The sequence below is a fragment of the Hyperolius riggenbachi genome, chromosome 8 (assembly GCF_040937935.1).
Source record: "Hyperolius riggenbachi isolate aHypRig1 chromosome 8, aHypRig1.pri, whole genome shotgun sequence".
Classification (NCBI taxonomy): domain Eukaryota; kingdom Metazoa; phylum Chordata; class Amphibia; order Anura; family Hyperoliidae; genus Hyperolius; species Hyperolius riggenbachi.
Genome location: NC_090653.1, coordinates 249,023,508 through 249,048,788, shown reverse-complemented (window position 1 = coordinate 249,048,788; position 25,281 = coordinate 249,023,508). Strand labels below are relative to the sequence as shown.

Here is a 25,281-nt window from a genome sequence, read left to right as displayed (position 1 = left end):
GTTACTTTACAGAACTCCTTGGGCTTGATTCAGTAAACGGTGCTAACCCAGTTAGCACGCCTAAAGACTTTGGGCGTGATAACTAGGGTGCTAACTGGGTCAGCACCGTTTACTAAATTTACATCGCGCGCAAAGTCCCACACTGAAAACTTTGCGTGCCCACAGCGCTGTGTGCGTGAAATGTCGCAGCGCGACGAAAATGGTGCGTTGATGCGCCTATAAGGTCACATTGCGTGCGACTTTAACGTCACATGGTGCGACATTAAGGTCGCACCCAATGCGACCTTATAGGTGCATCGGGTGCGCTGTTTCTGCGGTGCGCGCGCAAAGTTTTGCGTGCGGGACAGTGCGCGCGATGTGAATTTAGTAAAGGGTGCTAACCCAGTTAGCACCCTAGTTATCACGCCTAAAGTCTTTAGATGTGAATTTATCATGCCTAAACTAACTTTAGGCATGATATAGGGCTTTTCACAGGCGTGCTAACACTTAGCACGGTTTACTGAATCGAGCCCCTTGTGTGGCAATGATCTAGGATTATGGTCAATTAATACAGTAAGTGGGATTTTCCTTTAAAGTTAATGGAGCATTTTACACCAAGGAAGCAGACACCAGAGCTGATTATTAAAGTTCTTCATTCTGAGCACTGATTGCAGCAGGAGTGGAGTCTATTACAGACACCCCTCTCACCCACTGAAAAAAAAGTGTAATTGCATGTCAAAAACGTGTCACCAGTTTTAGAGATATAGGTTCTGAAATCAAAAGCAAATCATCACATTAAAGTGAACCAGAGACAAAGCACCCTCATGTATTTTACCATATATATCAGTGGGAACATTAGAGAAAACTCATACTCTGCTCTTTGTTTCATTCTTCACTGCACAGTATGCCTGTTATGAGCTCTGATAAAATCCCCTACTGAGCATTCAGTCTGGCTTTGCTCAGGAATCATTATAGCTGAGTCTGTCTTTTCTGATGTATTTTCACGCCCAAGCCTGCCCCCTTCTGGTTTCGCTTTCCTGTTCTGTGTACTGGTGCAGCATCACAGAGAGCTGTGATGAGATGGGAGAAGCTGCTAATGTAAGGGTATATTGAAAATGTTTTTTTTTAATCTATATTTGTTAGTCATAAGAGGTTTTTAGAAATGGTGATTTCATTTTGCACACAGCCCACTAAATAATATGCTTTTCTGATAAACTGTGTTTTGCATGTAGTTTTAGTTTAAAAAAACAAAAAAAAACAACGGCACACCAGAGCGGCGAAAATACCAGGCATAGTATTTATTTTGTAAAATCTATCGGGGGATATGTTTATTTTGTGCCAAAGCGTTCATCTCTGGTTTCCTTTAAAAGACTAATAGGCGAGCTAAGGAGGTAGCAAGTCAGGATCCAAAGATGTAAACTTCTAGTCATTCTGACATGCAATTTTCACTGAAACTGCCCCCTGATTATGTATTCGGCCCTCATAGGATCATATTTTGTTATATAGGCTTGTGACAGAACTAGGTCAATGGAGGAGTTCCCTTCAATACATTTTAGCCAGACCCCCTGCTATCAGTAGTACAGTAGTAGTGACATCAAACACTGTGCACAGTGACACCACTGTAATTATGGGGGCTCTTTTATATGGTGCACTAGAGCCCCCAGAACAGTAGACACCTCAGATCTGAAAGATTCTCAGTAAAAAAAACAAAAAAACAAGTCAAATATTGGCCAAAACTAAGCCACAGATCCCTCAGAAGTAATGCATACAGTGCCGCCATGTTCCCTGGAATCTTACAAGACCCAGCATGCACTGCAGCACAATATGGCATTTATTGGCCCCCAAAGAAGAAATCTTTGAAAAGTGCTTTTTTTTTTTTGTTCAAAGAAGTCTGAGAGTCATTTTGGACACATTTGATCCCGTTCATGTCCTTCCCTAATAAAGTGTCAGTTTCCTCCGCCGCCATTCTTTGTTATAATTCGCTGAAGCGGACGGAAGGCTCCAGCTTGTGTGACAGTGCAGTCAGGACTTTGTCGAACTTGTCATATCTTTCGGCCTGGCTGCCTGCGGAACCCCGACTTCCCCATAGCATCCGCATCTGGAACTCTGTGCTGGAAACTTCCAAGAGGTCCGATCTGGGCTGGAAACCTGTCAGAGGACAGAAAACAAAACATGAATACAGGATAAAGGGAAACAAGATACAATCATTCAATGATCTGCTATCTGTACATCAGTCACATCTAGTTGTATGTGGTCCATTGTTAGCCATTAGACTAGAGGTATTACCTACAACTTTTGTTATGTCTTTCTCCATGACTAATTTTACAACAATTGTTTGCAAATTTTTGAAACTTTAAGATGCTTCTTCAGGCATGAGGCAGAATGTCACTACATGCACCTTGTGTCACATGGTACAGGCGCTTGCAGCGACGCTGGACACTGGAGGGGACCAGGATTTGTGCTGGCGTGTGACATGTGCCCCAACCTCTTTAATCCCCCCCCCCCCTCTTTCAATACTGCATAGGGAGGGGGGTGGGGATTGAGGGGGTTGGGACACGTATACACTAGGGGGGTCCACAGCAGGTCACTTCCAATAGAGGAGCACAGCGTACAGGGCATGGAGTTTGTATATATATATATATATATATATATATATATATATATATCTGTGTGGGTTTCCCCCCGGGCTTTCTGGTTTCCTCCCACATACCAAAAACGTACAGATACGTTAATTGGCTTCCCCTACATTGGCCTAAAAGTGAACCTCCGGACTAAAAATCTACTCAGCAGAACTGAAAAGGCTTGGTGTTTCTTTAACAGTTTCACAGCATCAGAACTTAGCCCCACCCATCAAAGAAAACTGCCCGGGCTTTTTCCCCCTGATGCTGTGCAAAGCATGATGGAGTTTCCTATGTTGTTATCACGTTGCCTAGCAACTGGGAAGGGTGATCAGCACACAGGACAGTTGGAACTGTGTCTCATGCTCCCTGTCACCTCCTTTCAACCAAAAAGATGGCTGCCCTCATAAAATCAATTAATCAAACATTTGCCTGTTATTTTAAAACAGGGTGGGTAAGAGATTATATTACCTATTTATTTTAATTAACATAACTAATTTAACTTTATGACAGTGTGTTTGTTTAGGCTGAAGTTCCTCTTTAAGGTGGACACTAATGATACAATTTGCCAAATGATCGTTTACGAACGATTCTTCATATGAACGATCAGGAATGATTGTTTGGAACCACTAATGGCCGAAAATCTCCTAACCAAGATGAGCAGACTGACGGGATCGATCTGAAAATTGGATTGATTTAATTAATGTGATCGGATCGGTTTGGAGATTTTTGCCCGTTAGTGGTCCCAAATGATTATTTCCGATCGTTCATACACATAATTGCTCATAAACGATCGTTCAACAAAATGTATCATTAGTTGATACCTTTAGGCTACCATGGACTATACTAGGAATTAGATTGTAAGCTCCTTTGAGGGACAGTTAATGACAAGACAATAACCTTGTAAAGCGCTGTGGAAGATGTCAGCGCTGTATGAATACTGAATAATAATAATAGGCTTCATGCTAGAATGTATTGGAAGTCGGTGTGCAGTGTATGGGTAGGCAACGGAGAGGGATCTATCTACTGGTTGATCTAGTGGCAGATTAACAGGTGTATGGCCACAATGAGGCCGGCTTCACACTGCAGTTTGACGGCAGCGGAGCGGCCCATGCACTGCCAAAAACGGGCCTTCAGGGACTACCGTTAGTGCGCGGCAATCCCTGTCTGGCATCCGACCTACAGGAAGTGATGGCTGGGCAATCCATGACGTGCGCAGAAGCGTATTTCTAAAATATGCTTCCATGCATGCGCAAAGCTGAAAACTGCGCGTTATCACAGACTTACATGACTTCCGGTCCGACGCAGATCATCACATGGCACTTTAGGCGCAGAATACCGCAACGTGGGGAGTGTGATCTCCCCATAGACTTTCATTGCCTGGGGGCGTGGTGTGGTAAATTTACCCCACCGCCCCAGTGTGAAAGGGCCCTGAATGTTTTCTGAGCAAGAGGCATGAGCTCGGAGATCATTAAATTAATTTAAGAAGTACTGGAGGGAAGTGGTCTAGTAGAATTTGTTGCTCCAGAAACATTATTTGAAAGGTAAACTAGTATTTGGGCATTCTGCCTATCACGTTACCAAGGCAGCAATCCTATATAATAATTTGCAAGTGTCCCTGCGTCCTGTCCGTGTGTCATTGCTTTTGTGCTACGGCGCATGTCAAGCACTGACAGCCATTGGGACAGGATGCAGGACAGGGCCAGGTGGCGGCCCGTGCGTGGCGAGCAGGCATGCACATGCGTGCTGTGATGCTGCGGGGAGGACTGACCTAGAGACGGTTTTTAAACGGGCTTAGGTCACCTAGTATCTTCATAACTGACCAGTCTTGATAAACAGAGACCATATCCAGCATATGACCATGGCTTACCCTGCAGCCTCATCTCAGCGTTGGTCCGATAGAGGCCTCCGTGGTGCGCCACCATCCTGGCAGCCTCCAGGTGAGCCATCACCACCTCCACCCCATTGTCTATGTTGTCCCAGGGTTCTCCTCCGTCCAGCAGAGGGCAGTCTCTCTCCAGAAGAGTGATGAGAGGGATGATGTGCGGGAAGGTCGTATTGCTCAGCGGGAGGTTCTCTGCAAGAGAATCACAGAGCTTGTAACCATGGTAACAAAACAATACCAAAAAATCCAAACATGCTTTTCATATTGCTCTTCTTTTTTAAGGACGTTGTCTATTTTCCGCAGAAGAGTTGGAGTGACTCATCTGGATGATCGCTGCGCTGATGTGACTATTCTGTAGAGTATAAAAAGCACTGACCACGCAGCTACGAAGAACGCTACCATTAAAGGCAATCGTTTTGTGTCTTACAGATTTCATACAGTTTCCTTATGTTTTTGAACGCCTGCTCTATTCAGGGAGTATAAAGCCTTGAATAGGCTAGATGGTTCTCGGCAGAGGTGATTGGTCGGCAGAGGCGTAGCTAGGGTTTTCAGCGCCCGGGGACAAAGACAGTTTTTTGTGCCCCCAACCTTCCGGACAAAATGGGTGTGGCCACACATTAGAATGTGGTCGTAGTCATGCGTGGATTCAAATGATATTTAAAAGGACATACGTGCCCCCTCACCCTTTCAGAAAGCCAGATGTGCCCCCCATTCCCCCCATTTAGATAGCCAGATGTGCCCTCAGTTCCCCCATTTAGATAGCCAGATGCCCCCCCCCCCTTTTAAATAACCTTTTTTCTGCTGCTAACACTTCTGCGCTTCTCTGCATAGGGAGGGAGAGAAGCGGAGGTACTTTGGGCAGCCAGCGAGACCTTTCATGCATGTGGGGGTGCAACAGCCCTGCTGAGTGCCCTCACAGTGCTGTGCCCGGGGACACGTGTCCCCCCTTGCCCACCCATAGCTACGCCTCTGTTGGTCGGGGTCCCCTCTGCTGAGAATATAGAGTGTGTAAGCCATCACCTGACCTCCCTCGCTGCCCCGGTCATTGTTCTCTCCTCTCAGCCCCGCACTGTCTAACTAGGGATCGAGTCCTGATCCCCGCCAGGCGACAGACCTCATACATACAAGTGTATGAGGCTTTAGACACAATATACCAACCAGCTTGTTTGTTTCATCACAGACTGTAGAGAAAGGCTGAGTACAGTTACTTCGGTAAAGCAACGTAAGTAATGTTAGCACATGGATGATGTCACACGCATCCACCTATACGCCGGCAACCACCGACAGGTAAAGTATGCACGCATGGGGCACTGGGGGGCACATTTTACACTAGGGGGGGACAGCCTCGGGGGTTATGTGGCGTTCATCACTCCTCTCGTTATCGCATGAACGCCGTGTACTCAAACATGCCGGCCCTACATCTTGCACCATATCCGATCAATACATGCAAACATTTTTGGCCAAAAATTGGTCGCATCGTCAATCAGGCATGCTCTTGGCGGCACCGATTTTCATCCAGTTCGATTATAATAATCGGAACAGGTGGTCGATCACCCGCCAAGTCGCATGATGTATAGCCACCTTTACTCAGTCCTGTTTTCTGAAGAACGTAACCTCCTTAGCGGTATGGACGAACTCAGCTCGTCCATTACCGCCGGAGGGCGCCGCTCAGGCCCCGCTGGGCTGATTTTCGTAACTTTTTTTTCCCTAACATGCAGCAAGCACTTTGCTTGCTGCGTGTCTACTCTGATCGCCGCCGCTGATGCGCCGCTACCCGCCGCGATAGAGGGCCCCCCCCCGCGCCAGACCCCGTGCGCAGCCTGGCCAATCAATGCCAGGCAGCGCTACGGGGTGGATCGGAACTCCGGATGACATCACGACGTCGATGACGTCATCGCGATCATTGCCATGGCGACGTGGAAGCTCTCAAGTGTTCAGAACGGGATTTCTTGATGGGTGAGTGCGCCGGCGGCGATCGGAGGGGTGGGAGGGATAGCGCAGGGAGGAGGGCATCATGTAGCTAGCGCTAGGCTAGCTACATGATGCGGATAAAAAAAAAAAATACTGCTGCGCATCCACCCTGGTGATCTTAGTAGAAATAGCCAAGAAACATTGAGAGGCAGCTTAGAGAAGGTTTTACTGCAGTACAGTTTAAATGGTCATTAGCTCTGCCTGTATGACTGTCACAGTTGCAGCTTAGAATCCACACTCTGTCTCTTCAGCTGTAAGATGAAATGTTAAAAATAAGGCTGAATAACTGAAAATAAAAATGAGTTTTTTTTCTTTGCTACTAATGTTCTATTTAGTATCCATACACATACATTTCATTATCTCATAAGTTTATTTTCCCTTTGATTTTACATTAAGTAGTAAGTAAAAGGGTCTAAACATTTCTAAAACATTAAACGGCAGCCTTAGGCCTTGTTCACATCATAAGTTGCAATCGCTGACGCAGCGTTTTGCGATTTTGTGGGCGATTTTTTTTTACCTTAGCTTAGCTGCGCGGAAGTTTTTTTTTACAGAGCTTTTCTAAGCACTTTTGCAGAGTGATTTGTTTTTTCACTGATGTCAGTCAGGAAGTGAACTCTTTCACCAGGAAAAAAAAATAAATATGATGTATTTATTCTTAAAAGCGCTGGGGAAATCGCTGTACCAAGCGCTTTTTCAAGCTTTTTTTGCGATTTCCCTATACCTGCCATTATAGGGAAATCGCCCTGAAAATGGTACAGGCAGCACTTTGGTGAGCGGATCCTAATCGAACCGCTCAGATGTGAAAACTCTCATAGGGAATCATTGCACACGCGCTTTCAGGGCGATTTTCAAAATCACTGGCGCTTAAAAAATCCTGAAAGCGCCCTGAGTGTGAACAAGCACTGCCTGTCAGGATCAAACTCGATCCTGCGGGCAGCACTGTGGGAAACAAGCACTGTACAGGTGCATCAGATTAATGTGATTGATAGGCATCGAACAGAGCAACACTGCAGTTCAATCGGTTTTCAATAGATTCTCTGCTGTGCTGTGCTGTGGAAGGAATTGATCACAATCCAGTCAGATTCTGATCAGTAAGCGATGGATCGGATAGGCATATCAGCTCAGAATGAAGCCACGTAGCTGTATGTAGGAGTAATCTCACCTTTGCCTTCATTCATGCTCTTGAGGAAGGGTTTGAGCTTCTTCTCATAGAGGATGGCTCCCTCGGTGTGCCTCTGTCTCAGGGCTACCCACGTCTGTTCCAGTCTGGAGATCTGCAGAGCGGGGACAAAGCTCATTATTAATCCATGGGTGGAAGATCCATTCATTTAGTTGTTACAGCCTCATTTCCTCTCAGGCATTAATAGAGCAGGCAGGAGGCCTTATTGAGATGATTATATATGGACCTCATTCGCTGCATCCAACCCTCGCCAGTGTACAAATGTGACATTCTGAGAGAAGCACCCCGTTATGTCCCCTGCCTCTCACCAGCTGTTCTGTGTCTGCACAAAGCATAACATGTCTAATTATCTGACAAATGAAGAGTAAAGACAGACCGCTCACACGCTCATTGTCAATCTGAATAAAAATGGGCTTTTAGGCCTTGTTCACATGACAAATCACCAGCACAATCACAAGCACTGAGCGATTTGTTGAGTGATTTTAAAATCGCTTTTCCCCACACATTGCACTTAGAAAAGCACTTTTGTAAGCGCTTTTGCTGAGCAATTAAGTTGAGCACTTCAAGTGGACTCTTGTACCTGGAAATGAATAAATACAATGTATTTATTCATTAAAGCGCTTGGGTAGTCGCAATTCAAAGCACTTTGCGATTTCCCTATACGTTTTATTGAACACAAACGCTCAGAGAATGGTACAGGAGCCGCGATTGCGAATCAATAGAAAGCGGAGCGCTCATATATGAACACTCCCATAAGAAATAGGAACACTCTCATAGGAAATCATTGCACAAGTGCTTTTAGAGCGATTTACAAAATCGCCAGTGCTTTAAAAAAAACGCAAACGCTCATGGGGCTTGATTCACTAAACCGTGATTACTCATATCACGGCCATTCGCACGCAAATTTGTGGTCGCGTGCAAACGTGGAAATGCGCGCGAAAACGGCCATGATATGAGTTATCGCGGTTTAGTGACTCAAATCCTTAGTGTGAACAAGCCCTAAAAGTTAACTACAAATACAGGTGTCATTTGTCATAGTAAGGCCTGCAGTGCTTTGTGTTATTTCATTGAGGTTTAAAAGATTAGACTTCTGTGTGCGGTGTAGAGGAAGTGCTTCCCTGCATCCAGGTTCCTCAGTGTACAAGAGAACCACTCGTATGGTTCTGCTTAATTAATGTTACTGAATGTGGCCATGTACTTTCCCATCAATCTCACTGCAACTTTGAGTGATCGAAACACATCAAAACACATACTTGATTGACAGTTCAGATGACATTAATATGTGTGGCTTTAATCGATTTCTTTTTGATGGACATAAGATTTTTTGGAGAAATAAAAAAAAATCAACTGTTCTATCGATCAATCAAAACTAGATAATGTATGGCTAGCATTAAATTGGGCCCCCAGCCCTAAATATAATTGAATAATGTTAAGGTCTGTACACACGTCATACAAAAAGTCTCCGCAAAGCAAACAACCAACGTCACGGAAACAACTTTACCAGCGACAAAAACAAATAACCACCCTTTTTCAACAACGTTGTCCGCACACCGATAATGCAAATGACCAACTAATTTAACCGCTTCAGGACCGGGCTAATTGAAATCTACGACATGTTTGGGACCTACCTGTTAACCCTGCCAGGGTGTAGATTTCAATTACCGTGCCACATGCTACCGCCGCTACCACCAATCGCTCTGCCGTCGCTATGGCAGCAGGGCTCCTTGATCCGGTCAGGAGCCGATTTCACTCACGGAGCTCTGCTGTCATAGCGACAGCAGAGTGAGTGGGCTTCAGCAACAGGAGAGCGGCACGACCGGCGAGAGCAACGGGTCTGTGCGGCATGACATCAGTGAGCCCTGTTTTTTGCACCAGAAGTCTCTGGTCCTTAAGGGGCCATAAACTGCTCGTACTCATGTGGTTAAAGCGGATCCGAGATGAAAAACCAACTATAACAAGTAACTTGTCTATATATCTTATCTAAAGTTTAGATAGCGTACATAACATATCTAGCTGCAATCAGCTTCAACAGTTCATGATTATTCCTGTGATACAATGAGGGCAGCCATGTTCTGTTTGTCACATTGTCACAGGCTGAGGGCTGGAGATGCTATCAGCTTTCCTGTGTGTAAATTCAGTCCCCTCTCCTCCTGCCTCCTCCCCTCTGCCTCTGAAATCAATGGCTATAAAACCTCCTCCTCCTCCTGCCCAGACTGAGCTCCCATAAGCCCTTGCTACAGTGCCAAGGCACTGTAAAAAGCTGTGGGTGTGGCTTGTTTAGTTTATAGGGAATTAGAGTATTAAAACAAAACAAAAAAAGTATTTGGCTTGAGGAATGCCCTATAAACTATATGAAAGGAACACAATTATGCAATGAGTAAAAGTTTATCTCGGATCCACTTTAAACACTGTGAGCACAAGCAACATTACGCACGACATGCACACATTCTGTAGAACAATTTTGTTTAAACGACATTGTACACACGTGTCCGACTGCATATCTGCCCGACAGCCATCGGAATTGATCCGCCGGTAGGATCGGACAAAATGCCAGATATCGGTCGCTTGCCGCGGTTTGGCTACATTTTGTAAATACGACTTGTCTTATATGCTGAAATCTGTCATTCACCAGCCGTTTCATACAACTTTTGTTGAGCGTGTGTATGAGGTTTTACCCTCCGGTTCATCATGAATATGCCCAGTCATGGCAATCCATAGTCACATTTACAGCACAGTGCATTCAGCACACGCACAAACAAGCATATTTACTTGAACCATTCATGAACCCCCCCCCCCCCTCCTGAGGTCCTCTACTTAAAGGACAACTGAAATGAGAGGAATATGGAGGCTGACATGTTTATTTCCTCTTAACAAATACCCGTTGCCTGGCAGCCCTGCTGAGCTATTTGGCTGCAGTAGTGTTTGAATTACACCAGAAACAAGCATGCAGCTAATCTTGTCAGATCTGACAATAATGTCAGAAACATCTGATCTGCTGCATGCTTGTTCAGGGTCTATGGCTAAACGTTTTAGTAGCAGAGGATCAGCAGGATAGCCAGGCAACTGGTGTTGCCTAAAAGGAAATAAACATGGCAGCCTCCATATACCCCTGGCTTCAGTTGTCCTTTAATTTAAATCTAAGCATCTGGTTGTTACAGGGTAAATAAATACTGAAAAATAAAAAGGCCAGTGACCAGGTTAGGGAGATCGACCCAGATAGCACCTGCGTCTTATAGGTAATTGTAAACTAAGATGCGCAAGGTTTCTCCTGTATATAAATACCCACTGATGTTATTTATTGGTAAGCTCAGGCTCCTCCTACCTGTGACATTTCCAAGGCGTTCATTACAGCTGCGAAGCTGAACATGTTTCCCAGAGTGCCTTTCAGTTCGGCTGCCAGCTGGACGGTCTTGTTTAGCAGAGCGGCTCTCTCCTCAGTGCTTCCTGTGCAGCCCAGGATGTCCACAGCAATCATGATGGACATGGTGTGGAATCTGTGGAGCAATGCAGAGAGTTCAGGCTTCATTTATGGAATGATCTGTCATACAGGCTGCTCTGTTATGTGTGGCTGAGTATCAGAAATGATGGTGCTTCAAGCGTGAGTTATTACTACCAGCTGGAATTATTCACTCCAGCGCACCTCTTCAGTGTAAAGGAGCACTACGGTGAAAAACTGATTTAAAATACTTATGTACAAATACATATAAGATGTACACTTGTCCCTGGTTAAAATGAACTGTAAATTACTTTTTAAAAGTGTAGCTCACGGTAGGTAGATAACTCTAAATCGCCTAAGCTAGCCATGCATTACAGCCAATATGCTAAGTTGATTGATCACTCCCTGATTGGAATTTCGATCAGATAAAGTCCTACCCTACCTGGCAAACTCCTACAAACAGTTCGTGCCATCACTACTCCTAACCCCCTAGCCACACCCCCTCACCTTTGTTCAAAATTGTCCAAAATCGATTGGATATGATAGGGGCAAGAAATGTCTGGCAGATTCGATCAGTGTGATTTGTTTGCTGGGAAAAAAGTTGGCATTGTATGACCAGCCTTATTAATGGATTTTGGACAAGGCCATCTCCTGATATTGGAATTTCAATGCTTCCTTTATTCTTTTCAAAGCATTCTCTGGATGGCAGTGGCACAGTCCAGTGTGTAGGAGTACAACATGTTTGTATGGTTCCAGAACCTGCTGGTAAAAGAGTCATCCCATTAAATTACCTGCTGAAAAGGACAGCTACATAGGTAAAAAGTCATGTAGGCCTCATTCACATTGCGTTCCGATCGTGTTAATGTTCGCGTTGGACATTTTTTGAAGCAATTTTTTCCCGGCGATTTCTGTTCGTTGGACCTTTTCGGTAAGCTTTTTTGTAGGCATTTTTGCAGAGCGATTCCGTTTTTTCACTTCCTGACGTCAGTATATTACATGGGGAGACCTAGTGGGCCCTGCAGGCGGAGACGGCTTTACAGATGCCCAATAGATTTCATGCTGGAACCTACTGCAAATGTGAGTGCATTGTGTGACATAGATCACTGTATCTGATGGCTGAATCTGGTGTCAGTCTGACAGTATATGGCCACCTTTTCTCATGTGACCGGAGGCCCAGTGATAGAGGATGCACTATGAAATAACATTTTTTAGTTTTATGAGGTAGTGCGTGTGCATGTGCTGAATTGCTGTCACCCGAAAGGATCAGGACTCGTAGGTTACAGTTCAGGTGCCGAATCCTGTGCAGATGCCTCGCTCTGCTGTAGCAGGCAGGAGGGATGACACTGGGGGCAGGACAGAGCGGCTACCAGTGGGAAAGGTAAGGAGGAGAACAATGTGGTGGTGGTGGGGTGGGGGTAACATTCCATAGAGCATGGGTGTGCATCAGTTTGGAACTTTGGGCTGGTGCACACCGAGCGGCTTTTTCAGTGTTTCTGCAGCCGCTTGCGGCTGCGGATCCGCTTGGTCAATGTATCTCAATGGGGTGGTGCACACCAGAGCGGGAGGCGTTTTGCAGAAACGAAAAATGCCGGGGTGAGGCATTTTTTGGATTTCGGATGTGTTTCTGCCTCAATGTTAAGTATAGGAAAAACGCAAACCGCTCTGAAAAACGCCTGTTCAGAGCGGATTTGCCGGCGTTTTTGTTACAGAAGCTGTTCAGTAACAGCTTTACTGTAACAATATATGAAATGTACTATACTGAAATCCGCTGCAGCAATCCGCAAAACGCTAGCAAAACGCCATAGAAAAATAAGAAAAAGCGTTTCAAAATCTGCTAGCATTTTGCGGATCTGCTAGCGGTTTTTGGTGTGCACCAGGCCTTTAAGTGAACCTCCAAACTAAAAATCTACTCGGCAGCACTGAAAAGGCTTGGTGTTTCTTTAACAGGTTCGCAGCATCAGAACTTTCTTTTTCATACCCAAGCCTAATTTTTAGCTGCTTAGAAGCTAAGCTCCACCCCATCAAAGAAAACTGCCCTAGCATTTTTCCCCTGATGCTGTGCAAAGCATGATGGGATTTCCTATGTTGTTGTTCTCGTTGCCTAGCAGCTGGGATGGGTGATCAGGACACAGGGCAGTTGGAACTGTGTCTCATGCTCCCCGTCACCTCCTTTCAACCAAAAAGATGGCTGCCCCAATGAAATCACAAACTTTTGCCTGTTCTTTTAAAATAGGTTGGGTAAGAGATTATATTACCTATCTATTTTAATTAACATAACTAATGTAACTTAATGACAGTATGTTTGTTTAGGCTGAAATTACTCTTTAACAATTGTGATACTGATGTACTTGTATGCCAGATTTCCCTGCTGAACTATAGGCTGAAGCAATAGAAAAGGATGTGAGTTACGGCCAGTTCTAGTTCAGCTGTATAGATCTGAATGCGCACAGGCTATTGTGCTGACGCAGAGTAGTGTTCTGTTGTTTGCGGTGACACAAGAGTCTGAGTCTGTTCCCCACGCACCTTTCCAGAAGGTCAAGCCGCAGCTGGCGGCCATGCGGCAGCGTCAGGAGCTCCATTCCTGAGCTGACTCCCATGGTCCTCTGCATCTCCTTGGTAACACTGAGTATCCTGGCAACCTGGAAGCACACGTGAAGATGGAGATTAATCTCACCTAATTGGAAATAGATTGCCGTCTTGACTGGAGGGAAGTATCCCCCGAGGGCACGGCAATAAACACATTAATGGCAGTCATTTTTATCCGGCTGTATTATCAAGAGAATAGGATGACATCATGGTGACATCATTGCAGTGGCTAAAAATATCACAGTCACCTGAGATTGTATTAGTATTAACCTTTGGTTCAGGTCAAAAGCAATCTGTAAGTCAAAAGTGCCTGAAGTGTGAAATACGATTTATTGTTCATAAGTGGGATCCACTTTAATGATTAAACAATAAATCATATTTCACAAAGAAGCAGTTACATTATGAAGGGAATATGTATTAGATATTATCGTTTGAGTTTGGGCATGTGTGAAATATTACATATGAATATTTCATATTTACCACCTGCAGGCGGCAGCATACATTTCTGACAATATATAGCCAACAATGACATCACACAGCAAAACCAGAACACACCCCTCCCTCCTCCTTTCACCAAAGATAGATGATACTGACAAGTGTTAACTTGCTCTCAGACAAGCAGTTCTGGGGTTTCTCATTAGGGGACCCAGAATCCTTTGCAAGCTGAGTTTTATGGCTACATGTTCATTATATAGTCATCTGAGTAGCGGCATTTGCCATTAAAGAAGATAGAAGACTGTAGTGAAAATATATATATCTTTTTTACAATATTAATTAATAAAAAGTTTTTAGTCAGTGTTAGGCTTAGTTCACATCACAAAATGCAATCGCTAATGCTTATTGATTGTGTTTTTCTGACTCAATTTAAATGTATATAGTAGAAGGGTAAAGTGAGTGAACAGACTTTAAACAGATACTTTAGATGGATCTTCATATTACATAGAAGTGTTAAGATTGGACACTCAAGATTATAATCATTAACAGGTGCTGCTTAGTGTTTTATATAGCGTCTCAATAAAGTTATGCTGTGAGGCCCTGTTAAGCCTCATACACACGAGGCACCGTTGTAGCTGTTGCTAGCACACAGGAGATGTGTGCGCAACAGCTCGGCGACAGCTCCGCCTGAGCGACAGCTGTGTACACGACAGGCAGAGACGCTTCGGAAGCTGTTGCCGAAGGTTCGCCCACCCGCCGGAAGTTCCCTTCTAGCTGTGGGTAGCTGTCGCTAGTCCGCACATACACACGCAGTACGTGTGGCGGACTAGCGACGGTTGCTGCAACAGCTGTTGCCGGCGATTGGCCAAGTCAATCGCCTGGCGACAGCTCTGAGTAGCGACAATGTGTGGCGCGCGCCTGCCTCATACACATGGAGGACCTGTCGTCACAACATGCGCGTGCCACGTGTTTGTGGCGACAGTTGTGCCCCGTGTGTATGAGCCATTAGTTCCCGCTATCGCTATGGCCTGGAATCACTCTTACCTCACAGTCTGTTTTGGTGATATGTTTGGCAATGGTTTTGGCATCGACTTCAGAGAAGAGTTCCTTCACCTTCTTCAGTATACACATCTCCAGAGGTTTGTTGTCTGCCGGGATCAGTGCAGACTGGAAGCTTGAAGGGCTGAACGAGGATTTGACTTCTATAGTGGGGGCTGTAAAGCAAAGTCTGTCTTTTTCAGGGTCCTCGGCCCCCCGGTTGCTCCCGGCCCGGGCTCCTTCTTCCCCTTTTAACCTCTCGACGTAGCTCTTGGGCGGGAGTGGTTTGTTTGGGGCGTCGTGCGTTGGGGAAGCTGGGCGCAGCTGACAGTAATGCCCATTATCTGGGTCGCTATAACTGTTTATGGAGGGGGAGGGAGAGATCTGAGGGTAGCCGTGGCTTGCCGTGGAGTGGGAGCTTTCGCCCATGTTTAATGCGGCTTTGTTGTTTGCTTGGCACACGTACGGCTCGCTGGATCGTCTGAGAACTGGCGAGCCGGGGGTCACATTTCCTACTGGAACTGCCTGGGGCTTCACCCGGACCACTGCACAAATCAACAAAAAGCAGCTTATGAATACACACCATAAATACATACAGCCCAGTCCCCAGTATCCGGCACCAGCGGAGATCACATGATGCTGAATACATGTGCTTGCCGGTCGCTTGAGCAACTGGCTGAAATAGCACAAACTCCTTCTGAAATACTTACCAAGCCTCTAGCGACGTCTGGCAGCATTTCTGTACCTCCTCGCAGGTTTCGAGTATCTTTCCGGCTTCCCCCATGCATGCAAACCGGCATGTCATCTGACCAGCATCAGGTCAGGTGACACGGCCCTTCCGTACACAGATGGCGGGAGCCGCTAGGAGCCTGCGAGGAGGTACAGGAAGGCTGCTAGACGTTGATGGATGCTCTATAAGTATTTTACAGCCTGCCAGCAACCCCAAAAAGCCCCACAAAATGGTCCCCGTTATCCATCAGGCATGCCGGTTAGTTGAAACTTCCAGTTGCCGGAATTCTGGATAAAGAGGACTCTGTATAGGTAACATGTGCACAGTTCACACGTCCATTTGATGTGTATTTAATTTATGATTATGAATAATCAGGGGCATAACTACAAATAGTGCCCCCCCCCCCCTGAAAAACGTTGAGGAGGACCCCAATGTTCACACCCTTTCCCTTGGCAACCGTCACAACCTGGTGGCCCATCTTGCAGGGGTCATTAGACAAGTGTGGACATCATTATCTTCCCACCCATAACAAGCGCAGCCACAAAACCACCTGATCTGAAGGATGGACCCCTATATTGGTGGGAGTGAAGTTGTAGTTGAGACCCCCTTACAGCTCTGGGTCCCCGGACGTCACAGGGGCCACTCCCCTGTAGAATAATACAAGTATTTCAGAAATGTTTCATTATTAAGAATATAGCGCAGAGAGACCTGCTCTACGAAGGTAAAACATTGTTTGTACGGGCCGGACAACCTGACGGACCAGGTAGCATGTCCAATGTGTTGTACTCTGGTGATGCGATATAGGTTCTTCCACTGTCTGCAGAGTGGCAGTGTGGCATTTCATCCCATATGGCAATGCATCAGCTATGTGCTGATTATTGTGCAGGTTGTGAATGCCTGTTGCTGCATCAGAGCAGACAAACCCACACCGCGGTAAAACAAATTTGGTGAATGGGCCAATATTACATGTTCATACCCATATATCCATAACAAATGGTAGATGGAGGCGCCCAGTGAAGAATAAAAAGATTAAAATAGTTTAAACAAGATCTGAATGTATGAATCATTCATTGTTTATTCCTAACAATTCTCTCTCTCTGTGTGTGAGGCTTCAGTCCTAGAAAGCAACGATCTTGTAGCAGGCCCCAGCTGTCATTACAGAAACCCAATACCCCAAGCAATCACAGGCTTTCCTAGTGACATAATATATCTCACAGCTGTTCATGTGTGTTTTGGTCTGGACTCACATCATGTCTTTACTGCCAGCCTTTACCAGTATACCTACCAGTGCTGTAGGCTGGGGATCCTGGGGTTTCTGCAATTGGAGACATTGGAGAGTGCAAGTCTTGGATTTGGTCCACACTGACTGCACAGTTTCTGATGATTTCCCTGTGATGTGGTGAGGAGGTGCTACAAGAAGAAATATAAAACGATTATTATTCATGACATCAGTTAACCCCTTCCTTACAACACTATAATCCGAACATTTGTATAGTGCTTTTCTCCTATTGCACTCAAAGCACTCAAGAGCTGCAGCCATTAAGGATGCGCTCAGGAGGCCACCCTGCAGTTTTAGGAGTCTTGCCCTGAACTCCTCACTGAATAGGTACTGACCTTAGGCAGGATTTGAACCCTGGACTCCCATGTCAAAGGCGGTGCCCTTAACCAGTACACTGGCCAGCCACTATAGCTATGGTGCATACTGTCTATGCAGAGCAGTATTACTGATTCCTAGACACAGACCAAGATTCATAAGGCTGGAAAAGTAAACACTGAACCGTCTCACAAAAATATCCCATTCTTTTTGCAGTACGGCGAGGGTCACACTTGTGTTTTCTACGCGTTTTTCTGCACCCATTTTCTGCACACCAGGTGCCTTTGTATGCAGAAAAACGTGCAAGTTGTTGTTCACAGCAGCTAATGTAATTGATGGAGAAAATGCACACAGAATTATGCTGCAGGATGTCTGTGTTTTCTCTGCAAGTGAAAAAATGCATTCAAGTGTGATGTAGCCCATTGATTATCATGAGTTCTCACTTGCCGACCGCACACTCATAACGTGCGTCGGCAAAGTGGCAGCTGCAGGACCAGCGACGCAGTACTGCGTCGCCAGCTGCAGCCTAATTAATCAGGAAGCAGCCGCTCGTACGAGCGGCTGCTTCCTGTCAAATCACGGCGGGGGGCTCCGTGAATAGCCTGCGGGCCGCCGATGGCGGCTCGCAGGCTAGATGTAAACACAAGCGGAAATAATCCGCTTTGTTTACATTTGTACGGCGCTGCTGCGCAGCAGCGCCGTAAGGCAGATCGGCGATCCCCGGCCAATCAGCGGCCGGGGATCGCCGCCATGTGACAGGGGACGTCCTGTCACTGGCTGCACAGGACGGATAGCCGTCCTGTGCAGCCCCGATCACCGGGGGAGGCAGCAGGTAGGAGAGGGAGGGAGGAATTTCGCAGCGGAGGGGGGCTTTGAGGTGCCCCCCCCGCCACCCACAGCAGGCAGGAGAGATCAGACCCCCCCAGCACATCATCCCCATAGGGGGGAAAAAAGGGGGGCAATCTGATCTCCCTGCCTGCACCCTGATCTGTGCTGGGGGCTGCAGAGCCCACCCAGCACAGATCAATCAAACCAGCGCTGGTCCTTAAGGGGGGGTAAAGGGTGGGTCCTCAAGTGGTTAAATCATTATTTTTTTCTGTGCAGAAAATGCACATAGAAATAGACAAGTGTGTCACCTGCCTTAAAGTAAATTTATGAACAACCAGGGCCAACATGTTACTTTAGGATCCTTAATAGGCTTTATATGGGCAACAGGAAATATGGGATAAGTAGGTGAAATGGAGGTTTGGGCATCCGATAAGCACCCATGTTAATATTGGCAATAACTAGAAATCTGGCTGCCGGAGGCGCCCAATAACATAGATGTCTTATCGGGCGCCGGGGTTTCCCGCTATACAAACTGCGGCTACAAAAAGCGGGTGCTGTTATTTTATCGGGCGCCCAGATTTCCGATTGTTGTCAATACTAACTTCCTTGGCACCCAGTATTTAGCTTATTTTGAGGTAGAGACGGCACCGATATCAGTGGATTTGCAGTGGGGGAGCACGGTTAGGGTTAGGCATGGACGGAGGAGGGGGTCGGTTAGAGTTAGGAATCGTGCGGTTTGGTTAGGGTTAGGCATTGGTGGGGGTGGTCAGTTAGGGATATCATGGAGGGTGTCGGTTAGGGTTAGAAATCAGTGGGGGGGGGATCGGTTAGGGATATCGGTGGGGTGTGTCGGTTAGGGTTAGGGATCGGGGGGGGGGGGATATGTTAGGGATATCGGTGGGGGGTGTCGGATAGGGTTAGGCATTGGTAGAGGGAGGGCTTGTGTGAGAATAAGATTAGGTTTAGTGTTAGTAACCGTAAGTATCGGTGAAATGTACAGATATTTTACCTTCAGAATTACCACTGCCCAATAGAATATGAATTTTACCAATATTCTACTAGCGGCTATTATCGGTGTCAAAATTTCCCTGGCCTCTTTTTTTTTTATTTTGCATGTAGGTCTTAAATGGACCTATAATGTCCCTACTGAAAAATCCTGGCTGTTTAGTCTCTCCATAACTTAACCAGGTACCTTGTATTGTAGTACTACAAGTTGTACACTCTAAATTGTATCCAATCCATACTTTGAACTGATGAAGACCAAAATAGCCCCAAACAGCAGTCTGCAAGTTATTAAATCACTGTTAAATGAAAAGCTCTACTGTAGGTGTGCTATACAGCAATAGTTCAGGATGTACTGTACATTTGGCTTACATGGACTCCTCCTACATGGCTTACTATGTACTGTCCAGAAGTGGCACATTATGGGTGATGTCTTTTGAACATAACCTCTGTTCAAAAAGTCATTTCTGTGCTTACCAAACAGAACTTAAAAAGTATACCTGTATATACAGCTGAAGTTGACCTTTCTACAAAACTCAGGGCCCGTTTCCACTGTCGCGGAAACGGCCGCGAATCCGCAGAGTTTCCCCGCAGGCAAATCACGCGGGGAAACTCTGCCATAGGGGATAACGGCGCCGCCGGCCGAATCGCTTGCAGTAGTGATTCGGCCGGGAACCCCCTACAGAATTCGCGGCGGAGGCTGCGATTCCCATAGCCGTGCATGGCACGGCTCATGGGATTCGCCTGCGATCCCGCCCACCCGCTCAGTGCCGGCGTGCGTCTACGAGACGCACGCCGCACTAGTGGAAACGAGCCCTCAGGGGTTCATAACTCTTGAAAGCCTGTGAATCAGCTGTTTCAGGGTACTTTTATTCAGTTCTGAGGCTGCTACAAAATAAGTGAAACAGCTGACTGGCAAACGTCCCTGTCCACGACTCTACTGTTTCACATATGTGAAGATAAGAGCTCCTTGTTTTTGTGACTGGAGGTGTGTGTCTCACCTGTTTGGGCACCCGTTGGCCTTAGTAATCTTGTCTGCAGTGAGTCCATCAGTCATTGTGATGCTTCTTCTCTTCATATGTCCCTTCTGTGGGCTGTGTGAGCCCTGCCGGGTGAGTGACAAGCCATAGCTGGCCTCGAGGTATCTGAGTGGGAAAGTGCGGTTGATAGGGCAGTAGATGAGTGCTCCACTCTGGTCTGACACTGCATTACGGCTGCCGACATAGGAGCGCACCAGGGAAGGGATGTTGTCAAAGCTCTCTTGCTCGAACAAGTACTGTATCCGCGTGTAGCTATCGCAGGTCTTCACCATCACCTTGTTGATCTTGAAGTGGAGAGGTTCATTCTTCCACCGGCAGGTCAGTACATAGTCACCCAGGCTGGTCAATGAGTCTCTGATAAGGAAGTCCCCATTCCTTTGGACCAAACTCTCTGACACCTGCAGCAAGAGAGATATGAGCATTATTGATGGATTCACATTTCTCTGTACACTTTTTCATGAAGGACTACATAGTGGACAGCAAACAATGTGCCTGCTGTGTTATTTTATGTGGGTCGGCAAATGCTGAAATCATTATCTTGTTGTTACTAGTTGATGTACCACATTCGCCCTGTGGGCACAAATTGCTTGGGATCTTCATTGATACTCATTGTTGGCCAACATAATGCATGTAACTAATGTCTTACCATGCGGTCACTTCAACAAATCCCATCAACTATGCATCAGATTTACAGCACATTTTCCCTCCACATGCAGTTGCCTAATTTGCTTAGGTTTGCACTAGCTTGTGTCCTCGTTAACATCATCAACACAAATGCCAACTGCATTTATCATCAACACAAATGACATTACTTTATGTCCTATTTGGTTGGCGATTGCTGATTTTGATGCTATTTTTTCGCAGGTAGAAACAAGGAGATGTGAAAACATACCATTGCAGTCTCACAGTAGTCAAGTCAAGATTTCCTGCCACCTCCCTGGTCATGCTATGAAGCATGTTTCAGCAGTGATATCACCATGGCAGGCAGAAGGAATCAATATGTATGCCTGAAGCCAGGGGCAAAAATATAACCCATTTTTAGGTCTGTTCTGGCTTTTAGAGCCCACCTTTGACCCAGTTTGAGCGTACCCTGGTGCGTACTGTAAGCGTACACTATGTGTTTGTTGTTTCTACAGAGGACTACCCCTGACTGCACCTTGGCCATCTGGACCTTGGGTGACTTATACTGAGGGTCACCTGAGAACTACCACTGACTGCACCTTGGCCATCTGAATCTTAAGTGACTATGCTAATGGTTATCTGAGAACTACTACTGACTGAATCTTGGCTATCTGGATCTCACGAGGCTATTAAAATAGTTGCCTGAGAACCACCTTTGACTACAGGGATGCTTTACTGGTTTGTGGTTCTGACAATATCTTCCAGTACTGCCACCTATAGTTTGTCATAAATCCTAGGGGAATTTCTCCCACAAAGAGAATTCATGGAGAAGGACACAATTGAACATTGTAAATTTAGCAGCAGAATCTACACAGGAAGCAAAAATGAGACATGGTCAGTGTCACGTGACCACAATAAGCCAGTCAGATAAATACATCTGAAACTCATCTCCTGATAAAATGATCATGTGCTTCTCCATGAATTCCCCCTACAGGAGAAATTTCCAAAGAGAATTGATCACCTTTACAATATGGCTACTCACACTTTATTCATAGCTCACAACTGTCCCTCTTATGGAGGGACAGTCCCTCTTTGGGAGCCCTGTTCCTCTTTCCTCCTCATTTGTCCCTCTTTTAGGACCTTGTCCCTCTTTCTATGTAAATATACACATTTCTCTACTAAAAATGTGTTTGATTGACTATAAACTTTATTCCCATGCTTTAAATTGATATAATACTAATTTTAAAATGTTAATATGAAGGAAAATGAACCAGGATAGAAATGAACAGTGTGGTTTGAATTATAAAACAACATATTTTTCTTATGAAATCTTTATGTTATGCTTGACTAGGGCTGTGAACAGAGGTTTGGCTTAAAGGGACTCCGAGCAGTGCAGAAACTATGGAAAGATGCATATCATTTTAAAGCTCTCTTTCTCCTCTTTCCAATGATATATAAACCGCCACCCTATGCCTTTTAGTTTTCGCTATTTTCGCGATTGAAATTGCTGCGATTTCAATCGCGAAAATAGAGAAAACTAAAAGGCGTAGGGCGACGATTTAGGTGTCGTCAGAAAGAGGAGAAAGAGAGCTTTAAAATGGTATCCATCTTTCCATAGTTACTTGTATTACACAGGACGACACTTTCCCCAGTGTCAGCAGCTCCATTCAGCAGAATGGAGCTGCTGACTTTAGGAAAAAGTCGCCCTGTGTAATACAAGTAACTATGGAAAGATGGATATCATTTTAAAGCTCTCTTTCTCCTCTTTCTGATGACCCCTAAATCGTCGCCCTACGCCCTTTAGTTTTCTCTATTTTCGCGATCGAAATTGCAGCCGCGGCAATTTCAAAATAAAAAATAGTGAAAACTAAAAGGCGTAGGGTGGCGGTTTATATATCATTGAAAAGAGGAGAAAGAGAGCTTTAAAATGATATGCATCTTTCCATAGTTTCTGCACTGCTCGGAGTCCCTTTAAGTGTCCCTCTTTCTCATCTCAAAAAGTTGGGATGTGTGCTTTATTCGTAAAGGCTAAGGGAGGCCCATACTAAGGGGAGGGGAACACTGGGAGACTGGCAGTGGTCACCAAGAAGACACATATGCTGACACCTTGTTCAGCACAATGCTCACCTCTCGTGGAATGCGTCCGTGATACCAGGCATGGCTGCGCAAGTCCGAGCTGTTAAGTTTCAACTCTTCTTCTAACTCCTTGTGCAGCTTCTCAGGTGGCGTGTCCAAGATGTACTTCTCCTTTGAGAACTATTGGATACAAAGAAAGGAAACATTAAAACCTATTTTGATGTAAATTCTCAAAACTTTCTAACAGAAGGTTTATGGAAGACGGCAAATGGAGTCCACCCTTCTGCAACCACACTAAGTGGATGGGGCTGGACTCTCAAGTGTGGCTCTGTCAGTAGAGGAGCAGAAGACTATGCTGAGGAAGGAATGCAATGGCAAGCCACAAAAGAGTACAACCAACCACTATTCTCTTGAAAGGAGTTGGCAGCACTGGACTGGTGACAGCAGCACAGTCACTGTAACCCAGCCAGATCTGATGGTATTTTAACATCTACATGACTAGTAACTTGTCATAATATTCAGATGACTCTGATTCAGATATAAGTATTGCAGTTTGTCCCTGTATTAACCACTTCGGTACCAGCGGCCTCTGGCCCCTTACCCGCATCCGGACTACTCTAGTTGAAATCTACACCCTGTTTGGAAGCTGTTATCCCTAATACTATAAGAGAAAAGATACCCCTATAAACAGCACCACTGCAGACCATATGTGTCAATCAAAAAATGTCTTTATTACAATCTTCATAGTTCAGGTTTATTGTATATGATGAATGGTTGTTTGTTTGTGTAAATACAGCACTATATGCACTTTCATGGTCCCAAGTAGGGCTGATATGCACCATTATACACAGGTTTTTGCACTTTATAATTCTTACTGAACCCGGGTTCATCCACGAGGGGGCTCATTCTCTGAGCCCCCAGTGGTGACAGGTTGTACATAATAGATTATTATATCTAGAAGGCCCATTATGTTGAATATGGCTGGAAATGCAATATTATGCTGTTTTTAGATGTTTTTAAAAAAAATTGTATCATTGATATGTGTTTGCAAAGATTGTAATAAAGACATTTTTTTGATTGACATTTGGTCTGCAGTGGTGCTGTTTATAGGGGTATCTTTTCTCTTATAGTATTATGTATATATGTTCTACCCCAGCACACGCAGTCAATATTACTTGGGGTGCTGACAAACTCTTTTGAAGCTGTTATCCCTGCCAGGGTGTAGATTTTAATCTCCCTGTCGCATGCTCCTACTGCTACCGACGACCATGCCGCTCTCCCACCCCTACAGCCTGCTTGCCTTGCTGTTGGTATGACAGCAGAGCTCTGTGAGCCAGTCATTGGCTCTTGACCCTGTGATCACTGTGAGCCAATCTCATTAAAGGGATTTTTAAGCCTAGTAAAGAAAATCATTTTTACTTACCTAGGGCTTCTACCAGCCCCCTACAGCCATCCCGTGCCCTTGCAGTCACTATGACTGATTAAAGGGGCACAATCAGGAAAACTCTAAAATGCACTGTAATTGACTTTATTTCTATGTAGCTGTCACTTACAGTAAGGGTTTTTGATCTCATGGTTTTTACCTGTTACTGACAGGTTTTGGACCAGTCCTTCTCCTCATGGGGGCACATAAGGTTTCCTTAATTTCTTTAAAAGCTGTCCCTGGCAAAGATCTCAACAAAGTTGTCAAGCGGACAATTGCTTTAGTTGTATTTATACGGAGATTGTTTCTTTTAAGGCTTATTTACCTGAGGAAGTGGCTTCAGGCCACGAAACGCTGTGTTTTGTCTTTATTGATAAAACTATATAAACTTTGAACATTTTCATCATTGAAGTTAAGCTTATAGTTACCTTCTTTTTAAGCATTTTTTTTCTCATACTTTTATTGGGTGCCTCCAGTGACTTCCTACATAACTCATCCCTTCGCCCATAGTCCTAACACTAACTGTACACCTAGTAACCTCCCAAATGCCCAACACTAGCCTAATCTCTCATCCAAACCTTAAATTAGGCACACACTATGCAATGAAATAAAACATAAAAAAATATATACTCTGCACAAGGGATGGTCAATGAGATGCAAATATTTAATGCAGGACAACTTCTGTATGCATGTTTACCCAGCTTGTAAATAGACCAGTGGAATTTCACCAAGGTGGCACCTGATTGGTCCATTTTCAAGCTACATAAATTTGCATAATCCTGCAGCAAGTCAGAATTGTTTGCATCCTTACCCGGCATACTAAGGCACTTCCTACATGT

The 25,281-nt window shown here is 45.3% G+C and overlaps 1 protein-coding gene across 4 annotated transcripts in view; it reads right to left on the bottom strand.

The window, feature by feature from the left end:
- Positions 1–1,262: 1,262 nt before the first annotated feature.
- SH2D3C (SH2 domain containing 3C) overlaps positions 1,263–25,281 on the bottom strand; it is a 153,296-nt gene continuing 129,277 nt past the window's right edge. For all 4 annotated transcript variants that reach the window (XM_068248566.1, XM_068248567.1, XM_068248568.1 and 1 more), the window contains 9 exons: positions 23,071–23,199; positions 20,284–20,720; positions 17,144–17,268; positions 15,135–15,673; positions 13,593–13,708; positions 10,956–11,127; positions 7,616–7,727; positions 4,468–4,674; positions 1,263–2,127 (listed from right to left, as the gene is read on the bottom strand). In XM_068248566.1, coding sequence (XP_068104667.1) covers positions 1,952–2,127; positions 4,468–4,674; positions 7,616–7,727; positions 10,956–11,127; positions 13,593–13,708; positions 15,135–15,673; positions 17,144–17,268; positions 20,284–20,720; positions 23,071–23,199 — 2,013 coding nt within the window. In that variant the 3' untranslated portion in view covers positions 1,263–1,951. The remainder of the gene's footprint in view (positions 2,128–4,467; positions 4,675–7,615; positions 7,728–10,955; positions 11,128–13,592; positions 13,709–15,134; positions 15,674–17,143; positions 17,269–20,283; positions 20,721–23,070; positions 23,200–25,281) is intronic.